This window comes from Pelodiscus sinensis, chromosome 6, assembly GCF_049634645.1.
Source record: "Pelodiscus sinensis isolate JC-2024 chromosome 6, ASM4963464v1, whole genome shotgun sequence".
Taxonomy (NCBI): Eukaryota; Metazoa; Chordata; order Testudines; family Trionychidae; genus Pelodiscus; species Pelodiscus sinensis.
Window position 1 is genome coordinate 15,167,689 of NC_134716.1, and position 16,946 is coordinate 15,184,634.

Sequence of the window (16,946 nt, forward strand, 5' to 3'; positions counted from 1 at the left end):
ATTTACATGATACGGGTTGGATCTCCCTTTTCTGGCAGCCTTGGAACCTGAGTGGTCCCAAAGGAGTGATTTTGCCAGACCAGGGGAAGGCAAGCCTCTGGCTCTTCTGGGGCTTCCTTCCTGGACACTGGCTCAGCCAGTGCGCTGCCCCCAGCTGTTGGCAGAACTCTAATCTCCGCTGCCGCCCTCCTCTGGTCTGTGGGGCTCCCTTCCTGCAGCTGGTGGAGCTCTCTGCCCTTGGCCAGCAGTGGCTCTGCATTCCCAGCTGGCGCTGGCTCCATGTTCCCAGCCACAGGGGCTTCGCTGCTCCCAGATGGTAGTGGATCCATGCCCCCATCTGGCTGTGGCTGTATGTCCCCAGCCAGCACACAGAGGCTCTATGTCTCTGGCCGGTGGCAGTTCCATGTCCCCCGCTAGCAGGGGCTCCACTCTCGGGTGGCGGGTCTCCCCACCCAGCCCTGCTCTGGGTAGGGATGTTAAATGGCATTTAATCAGCTAATTGACTAGTGGATGGAATTTCCATCCACTAGTCAATTAATTGATAAGGGGGGGAAACTAAGCCAGCCCCACCCAGCACCGGCTCCTGCTTCCTCCCTTGCTGCCTCTCCCTGTTCTCCTTTAACATTACTCAATCCTTACATCACTCTGGTAGAAAAGTAAGTGCGGGTATGAGCACGGTTCTGCAAATCTGCAGATACCTGTTCTATATCCACAGAGCATGTTTGTGGATCAGATGCAGAAGCAAATTGTATCATCGCAGGGTTCTAGGCATACACACTTTGCTGGATTGGAACCTGTATCCGAATCTTCAGAACTCCCTTTTGGAAAGCAGTGATCTAATTTAAAGCAATTATCCTCCCTTCTTGATTCACAGGTGTTCCCTTTCCAAAGAACTTCCTTCAGATCTGCAAGAAGATCCTGTGCAGACTGTTCCGGGTATTTGTTCATGTCTACATTCATCACTTTGACCGCATCATCATCATGGGCGCTGAAGCTCACGTCAATACCTGTTACAAGCACTTTTATTACTTTGTAACAGAGCTCAACCTTATAGACCGCAAAGAGCTAGAGCCTTTGGTAAGTGGTGGAGAATCCTCCTTTTCCTTTCCCTGAGTTGAGCCTTTTCCAGACCTGTCACAGTTGATTTCCACTAGGAAGGAAAGGTTCATGTTTCAAGTCAGATCATTTAAATAAATGAACACGTGCCTCTGTCAATAGGCCAATTCCCTCTACTGTAGCATTTACAATTGGCAAAGTAGCAAAAATAGTGTGCAGTGTATTCCAGATGGAGAAGTGCAGAGGCGAAAATACAGAGACTTTAAAATAGAAGCTAATTTTTCCCCTGCTCCTTTCAGTACTAAGAAGTGGATTTTTCCCTAATTTTTTTCCAGTGGTTGGCAACAGCATGGTACTTACAGAAATAAATCATCACAGTGTGTGTAAAGCAGCGGTTCCCAACCGCCAGTCCACGGACCGCTGGCTGCCAGGCCACAGCGGCGGCTGGAGTTTGTGGCACCTTAGCTCCAGCAGCCATGGTGGATGAGTCAGTGGCAGGAGGAGGTGGGACAGAAGGCACCTCCCTCCCTTCTTCTTTCTCCCCGCTCCATGAATGGGGCGCAGGGGTGGAGGTCAAAGAGTGTTAGGCACTGGGGAGCAAGGGGCTGGGTTGGAGCTAGGTGGACAGGTAACATTTTATTTGCATAATAGATATGCAAATACAATGTTACTAGTTCACCAAAATTGATGAATGGCTTTCCCAGTTCACAGTATAAAAAAGTCTGGGAACCACTGATGTAAAGTGTAGGGAGAGGGGCTGTGCGGAAGATAACCTGTATAATGAACTAGCATTTCCTTTGTAGTAGTTATATAGGTGTTGTATAGGTGCTGCACTTGGATTTATTCACTTTCAGTCAGTGGCTCAGACAATCAATAATGCAGGAAAATCAGACTCTTCCCTTGACTTAGGAGACTTGGCTCTAGATCAGTGTTTCTCAAAGTGGGCCCCAGACCCACTCTGAGAGAGCTGCTAATGGGCTGCTCCAGTTTGTTTACTTACCAGCTCCGCAGTCATGGAGCCTCACATCTCCCATTGGCTTCAGTTCCCCGTTTGCAGCCAATGGGAGCCGCGGGAAGTGGTGTGGCACAGGCTGCTCCTTAGCTCCAGCAGCTGTGTTGGCTGAGGCAGAAGGACAGGATGTGCCTCCCTCCGTCCTTCCTTCTCCCCCTCAGCACCACGGAGGAGTGACCAACAGCCCACTTTCAGAAACAGTGCTCTGGATAGGTCAGTGTTTAACTTATTGTCTCCAAACATTAGATTCCCCCAAAAGGAGTCATTTTCACCATTGCCTGAAGGTTTTAAAAAATATTAGAGAGAAGAGGGAAGAGTCCATTTGGAAAGGGGTTCTCTGTGTAAACGTTAGCACTGGGCCTGTGGGCATGCTTAAAATGGATGGGGCAATTCTATATCTTACCAGTTATTAATGAAGTGTTAGCGCTATTCTGCTTTTTAATGGTTAAATACACATAACAAGCATGTCTGAAATGTGTCTGTGTGTAGAAAGTAGAGACTTACCTCCATGTCTCTCTGTGCATGCTTTCACGTGTGCAAAAAGTAGAACCCCGTGTTGTGTGTAATGCAGATGCCCTTATGTGTTGGGAATGGTTATACGTTTGTTGACTGGGGCAGGAAATGTGGAGTGAGACGAGTATTTCTCCGTAGTTCCCAGAAAGGAACAATCAGTTAAGAAATTCCCCTTTATGGCATTCATTAATCTACAACGTTATGCCAATGGGAAAGCTTAAGCACAGAGGGGATGATTCTCTGTTGCACTGTGGTCCCTTTACACCACACTGGCAGTGTAATGGGGCTTTAAAGGTATGAAAACAGGCCCTTGAGGATATCCCTGCAGAAGAGAGGGCTTCCCTATTGGCATAGAGATGCTAAAGCAGCTCCACCTCAGCCCTTGTCTCTGTGCCCAGCATGGGGAACATGTCAGAGGCAGGAGATATGAGACGTAGACCAGAGTGTGTTTAGAGAACATTGCTCCACAAGTAAGAGGTCTATGCTGGCTCCATTGTACTGAGAGAGGAAAGGCTGTTTAAGGCCACTTTCAGTGGTTAACTACCTTATTCCTGAATTCGGACTGAGCAATGGGAAAATTGAGGCCAGAGTGATAAAGGAGTTTGCCCAAGTCCATAGTGAGTCAGTTGCAGAGGGATGAATGTAATCCTGCTGATGATATGTCCATTGTGTGCAAATCCTCTGGCATTCCAGCATTCTGTTCATGGGAATGGAAGTCCTATTTCGAGTTCTGATGGAATTCGGCAGCTTAGAATCATAGAATCATAGAACTGGAAGAGAGCTCAGAAGGTCATCAAGTCCAGCCCCCTACCCTAGGCAGGACCAATTCCAACTAAATCAACCCGGCCAGGGCTTTGTCAAGCCGAGACTTAAACACCTCTAGGGATGGAGACTCCACTACTTCCCTAGGTAACCCATGCCAGTGCTTTACCACCCTCCTAGTGAAATAGTTTTTCCTAATATCCAACCTGGATCTCTCCGACCACAACTTGAGACCATTGCTCCTTGATCTGCCATCTGTCACTACTGAGAACAGCCTCTCTCCATCCTCTTTGGAACGTCCCTTCAGGCAGTTGAAGGCTGCTATCAAATCCCCCCTCACTCTTCGCTTCTGCAGACTAAACAGACCCAAGTGCCTCAGCCTCTCCTCATAAGTCATATGCTCCAGCCCCCTAATCATTTTGGTTGCCCTCCGCTGGACCCTCTCCAATGCGTCCACATTCTTTTTGTAGTGGGGGACCCAGAACTAGACACAATACTCTAGATGTGGCCTCACCAAAGCCGAATAAAGGGGAATAATGACATCTCTGCTGGCAATGCTCCTCTTAATGCAACCTAATATGCCATTAGCCTTCTTGGCTACAAGGGCACACTGTTGACTCATATCCAGCTTCTCATCCACTGTAACCCCCAGGTCCTTTTCTGCAGAACTACTACTTAACTGGTTGGTCCCCAGCTTGTAACAGTGCTTGGGATTCTTCCGTCCCAAGTGCAGGACTTTACACTTGTCCTTGTTGAACCTCATTAGATTTCTTGTGGCCCAATCCTCCCATTTGTCTAAGTCACTCTGGACCCTATCTCTGCCCTTAAGCGTATCTACCTCTCCCCCCAGCTTAGTGTCATCCGCAAACTTGCTGAGGGTGAAATCCATCCCCTCATCCAGATCATTAATAAAGATATTGAACAAAACCGGTCCTAGAACCGAACCTTGGGGCACTCCGCTAGAAACCGACTGCCATCCTGACATCGAGCCATTACCCGCTGGGCCCAGCCTTCTAGCCATCTTTCTATCCATCTTACCATCCATTTATCCAATCCACAATCCCTTAACTTGCTGGCAAGAATATTGTGGGAGACCGTATCAAAAGCCTTGCTAAAGTCAAGGTATATAACATCCACTGACTTCCCCATGTCCACCGAGCCAGTTACCTCATCATAGAAACTAATCAGATTGGTCAGGCACGACTTGCCCTTTGTGAATCCATGCTGACTATTCCTAATCAAGAGGTTGTTCTATCCCAGACCTGCATCGGGATATACCATGTCAACAGGCTGAAGGAGCCCCATCTGTTCTCACTGCCTCCCTTTTCGAATCTTCCTGGCAAGTGTCCGCCTAGACCACAACCTGGAAATACATAAATAAAAGGTCCATATCTTCCTCCTCTTCTGAGCACAGAGAAGGGAGCTGAATGCCAAACTGAATGCATGCAAATCACCTCAAATATTACTGCTAAGGATGAGCTGTTCCCCAGTAAATTAACTATTGCAGGAAATGAGCCCAAATTATCCCACTTAATTAGAAAATGGGCCAAGCTCTGATTAAATAAATAGATTGCCATGCACTCTATAAAGCAGAAGCCAACTGATGAATTAAAGTGTTTTTGAAAAAGGGAGATAACTCCAGATGCTGGTACTGGATTAATATAATGCTGACAAATACTACCCTGGAGACAGAATACTGGCTTTTTAAATTGGGGCTTCTCTGACTTCTCTGTTCTATATAGATTATTTCTTTAGGGTGGTTATCTGATTATGTTTTTGAACCAAGCAAAAGATGAGGCTGTATTTTTAAGCCCTGGTCATCTGCCCCTCCCCAACCAGACCTGGTTATTTTCACAGAGTTTTAAAAATTCTTTGTAGAAAGTTTTGTTCCATGTGGAAAAAGGGAGAGCTGATTCACTCGCTGGCACTGCTAACATTTCTAATGAGAAATACAAGAGCCAACGATTGAAACATTGGGGAAGTCTTCCTAAACATGCCCTTCAGAGCAGTTGATAATCAGGACACCCTGAGATATTACTGTAAATATTTTGAAATTTAAATTTGATTCTTGGTAAAAATTCTAATGGAGCTCCAGAGGGATTGCAAAATACTGATCAAATGACAGCCCTACTGCCTGTGTTAATGCCTTATTCCTGATACTTGTTCTCTTTTCCTGCAGCAAACCAAGTACCATTCGTAATAAAAAATAGGTAGCTTTACATCTTCATAATGATTTACAGTCATTAATTAGAGTCATGCATTGTCTTGTGGTTCAAGCTCAGTCTTGTTAAGTGAATTACCTTTTGTTGCCACAGATTTCTTGTCTGACATTGGGCAAGTCATTTAGCAGCTCTGTGTATTCATTTGCCATCTATAAAACTGATATAATGATAACAGCTTTGCAGGGTATTGTCATTGTGAAGTTAAATCCATCGATGCTGGTAAAATGCTTTGTGAACCTTGAATGCCGAATGCAGAAATGCTGAGGTGGTTGATATATGACTATTACTCTCTCTTCTGCCACAGAAGATCTTGAAACTGTCTCACTGCACTTACAGCAGCGGTCAGCTCAAGTTAGTTCAGTTGACATCCAAAAGAAATAAAGTACAAAAAAATTATAGGCCTTTTAGGAAGGCCTTTTTGGATTTGTTTTGCAACCAGTTTAGGTGCTTCTGCCATGATCAAATTGAAATTTTGGCTTAGGCCACATCTATACTGCAGCCTAAGTCAGTATAACTTGCATCATTCAGGGGTGTGAATAAATCACACTCCCTCCAAGTGACATAAGTTGCACAGATATAAACACACACATTGTTTACAGTACTGTTGGCGGGAGAGCCTCATGTGTGCTCCAGAAAACTATCCTGTCTTGAGCAGGTCTCCTAAAAAAAAAGGTGCTTCAGACGGCTGCCTACAAGAATTATATCTAACGACAGCCTTGTACATCAAGATTTTTCCCCCTTTAGCCGATGTTGTTCAGGAAGTTGGTTTAACAAGGCCAGCAAACGATCTTATGCTGGTATAAGTTGCTGCATAGGAGGCTCTGCATACAGTTATAGAGACAAAGGCTTTTTAGAGTAGACTAAAGTACCTTACAAACCATGGGTCTGATTCTGACCTCTCTTGAACCATGGTAACTTCACTGGCATCAGTGGAGTTACTTCTGATTTGAATTGGTGTAAGTGATAGCAGAATTTGGCTACTTTCCCTCCTGATGTTACTTGCGCTTTGCCTCATCCCTCAGGAAATCTGTGCTTTCTCCCAGATGTCATTTCTTATGAGTATTTTGTTTTATGAGAACAAAAAGTAATAACATGGGATGTAGATGAAGAAAATTAAAGCAAGATATTTTCTAAATGTCTATTTACCATATGTGTTAAAAATAGTTTGTCATTTAAAATAGCACATTCAGCCTTAATGTAAGCGGTTGCTATTCCAGCAGAATCAATGTAATTGAATTAATGGAAGGAATCCAGTGGCGTTGGTACCCTCTAACGCTAAGATTAAATTTGTCCCACGGTACTCAAACATAAAATGTCCTTATCCGCTCCACTATATTCAGTGTTACAGCTACCATTGATTTCAAAGCAGTCTTGGGCTTCAATATATTTTCACTTAATTTTTGACACAATTAAAAAATAAGCATCTAAAATTACCAAAAGAAAATGGTTTTACATTTCTCTCTATAAAACTCTCTCTACTGAACATACACCTTTTGTTTGTCTAATCCAAGGATTCTCAAACTTCACTGCACTGCGACACCCTTCTGACAAAAAAAATCACTACAGAATCCCAGGAGTGTGAACCTGCATAGGCCTGCCAGGCAGGGAGGTGGAGGGGCAAAGCTCAAGGATTTCAGTCCAAGGTTGGGGGGGAGGGGAGCGGTAACCTGAGCTTTGCTACCCTTAGGAGATGGGGTCAGGCTTCAGCCTCAGGCCCCAGCAAATCTCACTCCAGCCCTGGCAACCCTATTCAGGTAGAGTTATGATCCATTTTGAGGTCCCAGCCCACAGTCTGAGATCCACTGGTCCGATCAAACTCTTGGGCTATGTCAACACTGCAGGCTTCTTGCGCAAGAACAATTGTTCTTGCGCAAAAACTTGCAGAGTGTCTACAGTGGGCGGGCGTTCTTACGCAAGTACATTTACAGTAGAGCGTCGGAACAGAGGGCTTGTGCAAGAGCTCTGACGCTCCATTTGAGGAAGAAGCCTTCTTGCTAAAGAGGGCATTGTGGACAGGCAGCAGGGAGTTTTTGCGCAAGAACTGGCCTCCCAGGAAAAAAACGCAGGTGGCCACTTGGATGCTCCATACCCAAGCTACTCACAGCTCGCTACTTCCTGCTTGCTGGACCCCCCGCTTAAAGGCCCAGGCACCCTGCAGATGCCACGTGGCAGTAGCAGCAGACACAGCAGCTCCATCATGTGACTCTGCCCTGCTGCATTCAAGAACTCCAGGAGATATCTGTCCCAGAGCCACCACGTGAGCCTGCACCCCCCTCCCAGCAGCCACCCCAAGGCTTCCAGCAATCATGGAGGGGCACAAAGCAGCACGCCCCATGCTAGTCAGGGCAGAGGTCAAAGCTCTGTTGGCAGAAGAGGAAGCCCTCCACGACCCCTGGTCTGTCGTCCCAACGCCGCCATCTTCAGCCACATGGCCCAGGTGCTGGCTGAGCAGGGACGTCCGGCCCAGACCCTTGAACAAGTCCGGGCCAAGGTAAAGGAGCTGCTTCTGGCCTACGTGAAGGCCACTGAGGGCGAGGGGGCAGGAGCCGACACCTGCTCCTGCTACGAGCGCCTGCACGCCTTCTTGGGGGAGACGGCAGTCCAAGGGCCCTGATCTAGAGGAAGAGGGTGACCTGACTACCAGCTCCAAGGATGACGGAGAGGACCGCATCAGCACCATCACCCTCCAACTCAAGGCAGTGCCCAGCAGTCAGGACGTCTCCCGGGCCTCGTCTCAGGCCGGCAGCGGATCCTCTGGTGAGTGTTGCATTTCTCACTCGCAACAGTGGGAGAGGCAGGTGCCCGGGGTGGGGAGGGAGTCAGGCAGTTCGAGCTGCACGTGCAGCCTGACTGTGTGATATGTGGATGCAGCAGGCAGCTCCAGGGCACACCTAGGACCCTGCTGCTCACACATGTCCTGCCCAGGGAGGGAGGGGGGATGCCAGCTGGAAGCAGCCAAGCCCCAAGGGCGCAGGTAACACCCCACACATCCTGAAGAGTGCTGCACACAGACAGCACGCAACCATGCCTGCCCATGTGACACAGCAGCTGCTCTGTGGAAAAGTGCAGCGAGCCACCCCTGTGAGCACGGCCCCCACAGAGCCCCTCGGCTGCTCCCAGCCCCTATGTTGCCCCCGCGGGAAGGCCCCCCCTGCGGCCACACACTTCCCTGGGCTACTTCTCCAAGGGATGGGGGGATGGGGAGCAGGAAAGCAGCCAGCCCGGGCCTCTGGGCCACTGAGTCTTGCTGCAAGGACAGTACACTCTCCAGTAGCCTGTGTCTCCGAGGAAATCAATTGACAGTCTGAGAACCCAGGCCTCATCTGTCACACTTGCTCTCATGCAATGTGGGGATGTGCACACAAGCATGATTACAGCATCAACGGTGTATGCTCACAGACAGTGACAAGAGTAGAAGCCATGTGCTCTACCTTGGGGAGGGAGTGTGCACAGTGCTAGGCAGACAGACATAGCACGCCAAGTGGCTAGGACTCAGACAAAAGTCTCCATTCACAGTGATGTCTCCCAAGGGTTACAATCCATGGAGGATCACTTCATTCCCCCAGGATTTTGAGCTAGTCTGTGTGAACACACACACGGGAAGTTGTGTGGTGTCACGTGAGGCTCAGGGAGGAGGGCATAGGGCTCAGGGACACTGGTCAGGGCAGACTGACCACCTCGCTGCTTTCTGTGTTCTCTGCAGCAGGACCAGCCAGGAGCGAAGGACCTCCAGCCTGGCGGCGGCAGTACCGACGACCCAGGCACCAATCAGGCAGGCCAGGCAGCGGGATCAGCTCATCCCGTCACATGCAGGCCATGGAGAGGATGGAAGAGATGGTCAGCGCAAAGCTGTGGGCTGACCAGGAGTGGCGGCAGGAGACGTGCTGACCTCACATATTGGCCGTGCACTGAGGCATGGCCTTGCCCCACCCTACTGCCTTCCCTGCTGTGCCTATGCCTCCTTCTACTGTCCCTCCTGCCACCCCTCCTGAAGTGCCCAGGCCCCCTCCTGCCGCCCCTCTTGCCGTGCCAATGCCCCCTCCTTCTGCACCCTGTCCTGTCCACCTCCCCATGCTGCCTGCCCCAACCCGGGCTGAAGGGTGCCGAGGCCTCTACACCCGTGGAGGTGCTGGGAGGGGCAGCTCCTCCCAGCAATAAGTCCCCCTCCCAGTTCAGAGCCCCCTCCCACTGCCCACCTTTCATCCCTATGTAAATAATAGTTCCTTGTTTGTTAACCAAAACCAGTTGTGTTTATTGGGAGAGGGGGGGAAGGGAAGGATTGGGGATAGGAGGGAGATGGGGATGCCAGACAGAAGCGACCCTAGTGTGGGGCCTGCGAGAACATCTCCTTGAGGGCCTCTCAGATGCGTGCCAGATGGCAGCTGTGTAGGGCTGCTCGGGTGCCCGGCCTTCGCCTGCCATCCAGGCAGATGACCCTCTTGAGCAGGATGTGGTTGATGGCTCTGATAACCTGCAGAAGGGCACAGAAACACAGGGGAGCACACAGAATGAGACCAGACAGGTGCATGAGTCCTTGGGGGGTGCCTGCCCCCTGTGATGCTCTCTCCCCCCAAACACACCAGGGCCCCATTGTCCCAGACTCCCCCCCACCTCCACCAGCAGGGTCATGTGAGGGAGGAACAGCGCCAGCCCCTGGTTGACAGGGATTCCCCCTGCTCCCCCCCCAGCCTGGACTCTTCCCTTCCCCTGGGCAGGGAGTGCAGCCCCCCAGAGGGCCTTACCTGCATCATGACGGCACCCACTGTGGACCTGCCCACCCCGAACTGGTGTGCCACCGAGCGGTAGCTGTCCAGGGTGGCCAGCTTCCAAAGGGAGATGGCGAGCCTCTTGTTGACAGGGATAGCGGGCTGCAGCTGGGTGTCACATCTGAGGAGCGCAGAGGCGAGCCAGCCACACAGCTTCAGGATGCTGGAGGCCTTCATGCATTCACAGGGCTGGGACAAGTATCTTCCCCACCTGCTGTCTGCACACAGGGTCTACCAGGTTCTCCCCGATCGAACCAGGGTGCAGAAGGGGGAAGGACCCCCTGGAACTTGCAGAGAGAGTTCTGGGAGGGGGAGGCCTCCCTGGATGGAGAGTTGGGGATGGAGGATGTCCTGCTTTTCGGGAAAGGCTCACTGAGCACATGGGCCCGACCAGGGAGGCCTTGGGCAGACCCAAGTGAAGTGGAAGGGCTGGTACGGCCACAGAGAGTTGGCCCGCGCTGGCCTCCTCAAAGCCGTGCAGCCGCCGAACAGGGTGGAACCGGCTCCTGCAGGACACCGCTGTGGCAGGCCCAAGCCAAGGAGAGCACCAATGTCACTGCTGCAGCTGTACCTGGCAAGGGGCCCAAACTTCCCCAGGTCACAAGCGGAGTGACCCTGCTCAGTTCGCTCTCGGAGGGGGGAGAGATGTGACATAGTGGGGGTGCTGTCCGCTCTGTAACCCAGGGTTCCCCTGCGCTGTGATGTGTGATTCCCACTGACTCACCCACGTGTATTGGCCAAGACACCTAGTCCCAGCTTGAGCAGATAACAAGACACTTCCCAGAGGGTATGTCTACACTACCACCCTAGTTAAAACTAGGGTGGTAATGTAGGCAACCAGAGTTGCAAATGAAGCCCGGGATTTGAATTTCCCGGGCTTCATTTGCATCTTGCCGGGCGCCGCCATTTTTAAATGTCCACTAGTGCTGACTCCGTGCCGCGACTAGGTAGTTCAGACTAGGCTTCCTATTCCGAACTACCATTACTCCTCGGAATAGGAAGCCTAGTCCGAACTACCTAGTCCGTGCTGCGTGTAGCCGCGCGGCACGGAGTCCGAACTAGCGGACATTTAAAAATGGCGGCGCCCGGCAAGATGCAAATGAAGCATGGGAAATTCAAATCCCGGGCTTCATTTGCAACTCTGGTTGCCTACATTACCACCATAGTTTGAACTAGGGTGGTAGTGTAGACATACCCAGAGAGACAAAGGAAGGGAGTTGGAGACTAACACCTTAACACCTGGCTGGGGGGCGAGGGCTGGGAGCAAGGCAGATTCGGGCTGGGAAACATGAAGGGAACAAACTAAGCTGAGTGCTGAAGGTTGAGGGGGGCAATGGACCCCCTAACACAAGGGGTCTAAGGCTGCCTGGCCCTGACTCCTGTAGCCACTTCACGTCTCTGCTATGCTGTATCCTGGAGAAGCAATAAACCCTCTCTGTTCTACTGGCTGGCAGAGTCTGTTCTTGCTGCTATGGGGGTGCAGGATCGGGGGGAACCCTGACGTGCCATGACACTCGGGTTCCACTTAAAGGCCGTGCAGAAATGGGGTCAGATGGGGAGTCCTCCGCTGACCCCGGACTCCATGGCTTTGAAATGCACAAGAACCCCCACTGAGGACTCTTGTACATTTAAAAGCAGTCACCCGCATGCAGCCTGGACTCAGCGGGACTTACTGCTGGCCAAGGGCTGAACACAGAGTTCCTCATTCCTCCTTTGAAAGGAGGAAAGCGGAAGTGCCTATCGACTAGTCGAGTAGTCAATGGAAATTCCATCAACTACTCGACTAGTCAATTAACCGCATTTTAACATCCCTACTGTGAAGTAATGGTGCTGCATGTATGCCAGTGATGGTCATCTCTAGCACAGTAGACTGAGAGATCAAAAACCAGATATATCACTGTGCTACAAGTTCAGAGGTAGGGGTATCTGGGCTACAGGATGAGAGAACCACTTCATTGCACTCCAACCACCATCCTGTTACTATCCAGATTCTTTATATCTATCCCATCCCCTCTTTCATCATGTCTTGGTTTTATAAGGAAAAACTTAAAAAACAAGTAATAGTTTTGCAGCACCTTAGAGACTAACAAAAAATGTATCATAAACTTTCATGGGCACAGCCCACTTCTTCAGATGAATGGCATTTAAGAAGTCCAGTTTTTAAATAAATAGCACAGAGAGGGGATGGGGGGGAGGAGAGAAGGTTTTATAAGGTTGCCCATCACCATGATATCTCAGGGTATGTCTATACTACACAGCTTTTAGGGTACATGTAGACTACAAGCCTCCTTCAAAAGAGGCTTTTTCGAAAGAATTTTTCGAAAAAGCAAGCTGCTTTTTCAAAAGAGAGTCTAGATGCTCTCTTTCAAAAAAGCAGTTTGCATTCAATAGCATCTTTTTTCGAAAGAGTGCTTTTGAAAAAAGGCATTATTCCTCATAAAATGAGGGTTACAGCAATCAAAAGAACTGCCGTGTTCTTTCGATTTACTTTCGAAAGAACAAGATGGCAGTCTAGATGCAGGTGAAGTCTAGACACACCCTTAGTGACACGATTATGTCAACATAGCCCTGTGTCTAAAAGTAAGGCAGTGTAAACACTGTTTGTCCACGCTTTTGTGGATAAAAATCTTCCACTCATCCCCTATGAGCCACAGTTTGCTTTGTCAGAAAGAGAGCAAATTGCCAGTGGCAAAACGTTTGTCATTCACATGTGCTTCTCCCCCCTCTCAAACATTTTTTATCTCCTGTCATTTCAGCTAGTCTAATACTGATACGGTGATTTGAAGAATCTGTACACAAGTTATCATTTCCTGTTTAAGAATCTGAATTCTCTGCATTGATCTCTATCAAACTGCACTTTGATTGTAAGACTAGTTTACCATCTCTGCTGACTATTTACTTACATTTAGGGATGAAATCTCAAGATCTTACAATACAGGACTAAAATGGAGGTCATTAAACCTTGATAGTCTTCTATTCAAATGGAAGCCACCTTGGTCAAAGAATGTGGCCAGACCAAGAAAACCAGTCCACTCAGATAGGGTGGCAATCGAGCAATGAGGCTTACTAGGGTCACCTGACAGATGCCTGCAAATTTACAAAAGGAGGACTCTTTCACCAGCCAATGTAGTGGGAGGGAGAAAAGACTAGAAGGCAAGGCTGTGCGGCAAGAAAGGGGAGTATCCGCACCCCTTACAGGACTCTGACCTATGTCCATATAATGCTCAAAAGGAGTGAGGAAATGGGGCAGGGAAGTGTGTGTAGGTGTTTTATTGTTTTGTCTGGATCCGTATATCTCTGCTGCTATTTAGAGCAATCCTCCTCAACCTTTTTACTAAAATGACCCTTTTTGAGAGACACCCCATTACATATGTACACATCCTCCTCAACAGCAGCTCACCGTGAGCTTACCCACAGCATCAGTTCTTGTCCTGCAGGGCTGGGCCCAGCTCCTCACTCTGGAAGTTGCGACCTGATGCATGGGATAGGATCACCACTCAGATCACAACTGGGAGGTATCTGGACCAAGCCTGAGTGGTGCTGTGCCCTTGTGCACCAAGTCTCAGTAGCTGGAGCAGGGAGCTGGGCCCAGCACCAGGGGACAGGAACCACCATTGCAGGTGGAAGAAGTGTATGTTTACTTAGGCCAGGGCCCATCTAGAACCTCCTGTGATACAGCGTGGTTTTGGAAACACTGATCTGGAGTAAAGAGTAATTGTTTAGAATTCCTCTGCAAATCCCTTTGTGTTATTCAGCTAGCATGTGTTCCAGGAGAGGTAAACTGCAGACCACCAGCTGGAGCTCCTGGACGGTGTGCTTAGACAGCTGGTGGGAGGGGAAGAGGGCGTGTCATTGTATATTAGAGTGTTATCAAACAATAGTTGTCACATGCTCACTTTGGCTTGAATTTATTCCATAAGACTGGCACGGGTCCCATAGACTATTCTTTCCTGATCCTATTGACATTTGAAGCCAGTGATGAAATTCCTAGTAAAATCAGTGGGAGCCTGCTCCAGGGCATGCACAAATTATTCATGGGGTTTTCCTTGTTTTTGTGGTTTCTTTTCTAGAAAGTTTGCCACAAGCCATATCTTGGCCCTTTGATTACACATTAGTCAGCACAGAACAATTGTTTATCTCCTAGGTTGTTGTAATTCCTTGAACAGTGGGTCAAACTCATCTCTAAACTAACCTCATTGAAACCTGTGGTGTTACACGAGAGATTAATTTGGCCCTGGTTCTCAAGATAATTGAGTAAATTCAGGTAAAAGAGTATATGAACCAAATATTGGAAACAAGCAAATGAACATCAGACCTCTTGGCTGTTAATCAGAAATCTCTCTCACTGAATACATTGCACATTGAGGGAGCTTTCCAAAGAGAAGGTGAAGTGGTAACTTGACTAAATTCTGTAAGTGTGCATATGGGGAATAAATATTTCATTCTTCAGTCTTGCAAAGAAATGATGCAAGGGCTGGAAGCTGACGCTAAATTTAGACGAGAAATAAGGTATACAATTTTAAGTGAGAGTAATTAATCATTGGAACAATTTAGCAAGAGTTGTGGTGATTCTTCATTAAGGACAATTTTTAAATCAAGATTTTTCTGGGAAGTATTTTTGGGAAGTTTAGTGGTCTGTGTTTTACAGGAAGTCAGACTAGATCAGGGTGGGCAATAATTTTTGACGGGGCGGGAACGTGATTGAGGGCTAGACTCTTCCATAATATTATTGGAGGAGATGTGGGCTCTGGGATGGAGATTGGGTACAGAAGGGAGCTTGGGGTAAGGGATTGGAGTGCGGGAGGGAGAGTGCAGTCTGAGATGGAGTTTGGGTGAAGGAGGCAGTTATGATCTAGGGCAGGGGTCTGGAGTGCAGAGGTTTGGGATGTGACCTTGGGTAGGAGGGGATTGTGATCTGGGGCAGGAGACTGGGGTGCCAGATTTGTGAGCGGGTATGGGTGTAAGAGGGAGACAGAGGGTTTGGATATATTGAGTGGGAGGGGCAGAGGGTTGGGGTAGGAAAGGGCTGGGGTGCCAAACTAGCCCTTACCTGTCAGCTGCCAAACTAGCATGCCTGCCTGCAGAGATAAGACTTGCAGAGCTTAAAATGTTTCTCAGCCAGCCTGCCTGCCTGGCCATGTGCTTCACTGAGTCACTGAGCCAAGGAGAGGGGGTGTGGTTCTTCTTAGCTGCCTGTTATTCTAACAGGCAGCTCCCATTGGCCGGTTTCTGACCAGAAACTGGCCAATGGGATTGTGCTGGGGGTGGGGTGGCTCCTGAAACTTCCCCTCTCCCCTCCAGTTTTAAAACGGAAATGGAACCCTACAGCTGAGTTTCTGCACAGTACTCGGAGCTGCAGGGCAAGCAGGGGAACCTGCCTGGGGCTCCCCGCTGCCTCTGCAGGACAGATTCGGTGGCTTGGTGGGCTGGATTTGGCCTCGGGCCATATTTTGCCCAGGCCTGGACTAGATGATCACAATGGTCCCTTCGGTCCATAGAACCTATGCATCTGTGAGAGGGATATAACCCTTAGATCTAGGGCACAAGGTTTGAACATCTTTATTTTTGTGAAAAATGTTTGTAAATATAGCACTGGGGCATGGTTCTCAGCGAAAACACTGCAGTACTATGCAGGTAAAAGGGAAGGAAGAGAAGGCTCTTGCAAATGACCTTACTGTTTCAAGATTGGGTTCGCGGTTCACACTATAGTTAATTAGTTGTCTAAGTGTTGGTGCAGTTACGCAACACTGGAGCTTGAAATTCTTGATCTGTGTTGTTCCCTGGTAAACAGCCTGTTTTTGTAACCAAGACACTAAGGGCTTTGTTCTGTAAATGGTTGCTTGCCCTTTATGAACACTGAACTCTTTTAAAAGAAAACAACAAAAGCCTCATCAATTTTTGTTTTGAAGCCATTCACATTTGTAAGCCTATGCCCTGTGAACATAAACCCATCTGTCCTTGTGCACTATTTCATTTGCTTACTTGGAACACCAGTGGTCTGATTAGACACATTCTGAAGTCAATGACAAGCCACTGAAAAACATATACTGCCATTAGAGTGCCTATGGGACTTCCCTTGATACTGACATTACTTCCAAATACCTTAAGAGACCACAGAGAGAAAATGTGGTGTTCTGTAATGCGTATGTGCCCACCACCACAGTAGTTCCCACTGCTGTCAGTGTTCCCATGGTGTCTCTCAAGAATGTTGTCTTCAGAGCCAGGTGAAAACTCCTAAGGTTGGAGCCGTAGAAAGGGAGGCCCTTCCTGAGTGGCTGTGGTTGGCAATGCCATGAGAGGATGGATGACTCCTAATGGAATAATGTATTTTATAAGCCATCAAATTTGCTACACCATTTTTGAAAGGTCTGTTGCATTCTGCACCCAGCACTGTCCTCCAGACGAAATTTAGTGCAAAGTATCCTCCCCGCGCTATATTCACCTTCCAGGCTGTGGAGTGTGCTCCTTTCATGGGCTCTCTAGAACAGAGGTGGACAATAAACAGTACCTGGGACAGAAGCAGATTGCCAGGGATAGCCCCTGCAGGCCGCCAGACACTTAATTTATCTGAGCATCTACAGATATGGCTGCTCACAGTTCACATTGGCTGCAGTT

The 16,946-nt window shown here is 48.8% G+C and overlaps 1 protein-coding gene across 3 annotated transcripts in view; it reads left to right on the forward strand.

Annotated features, from left to right (window-relative positions):
• Positions 1–16,946, forward strand: part of MOB3B (MOB kinase activator 3B) — a 129,543-nt gene that overhangs the window by 88,541 nt on the left and 24,056 nt on the right. For 2 of the 3 annotated variants that reach the window (XM_006127251.4, XM_006127252.4), the window contains exon 3: positions 875–1,077. The exons of the other annotated variant lie outside the window; for it this stretch is intronic. In XM_006127251.4, coding sequence (XP_006127313.1) covers positions 875–1,077 — 203 coding nt within the window. The remainder of the gene's footprint in view (positions 1–874; positions 1,078–16,946) is intronic. 3 annotated transcript variants of the gene reach the window in all.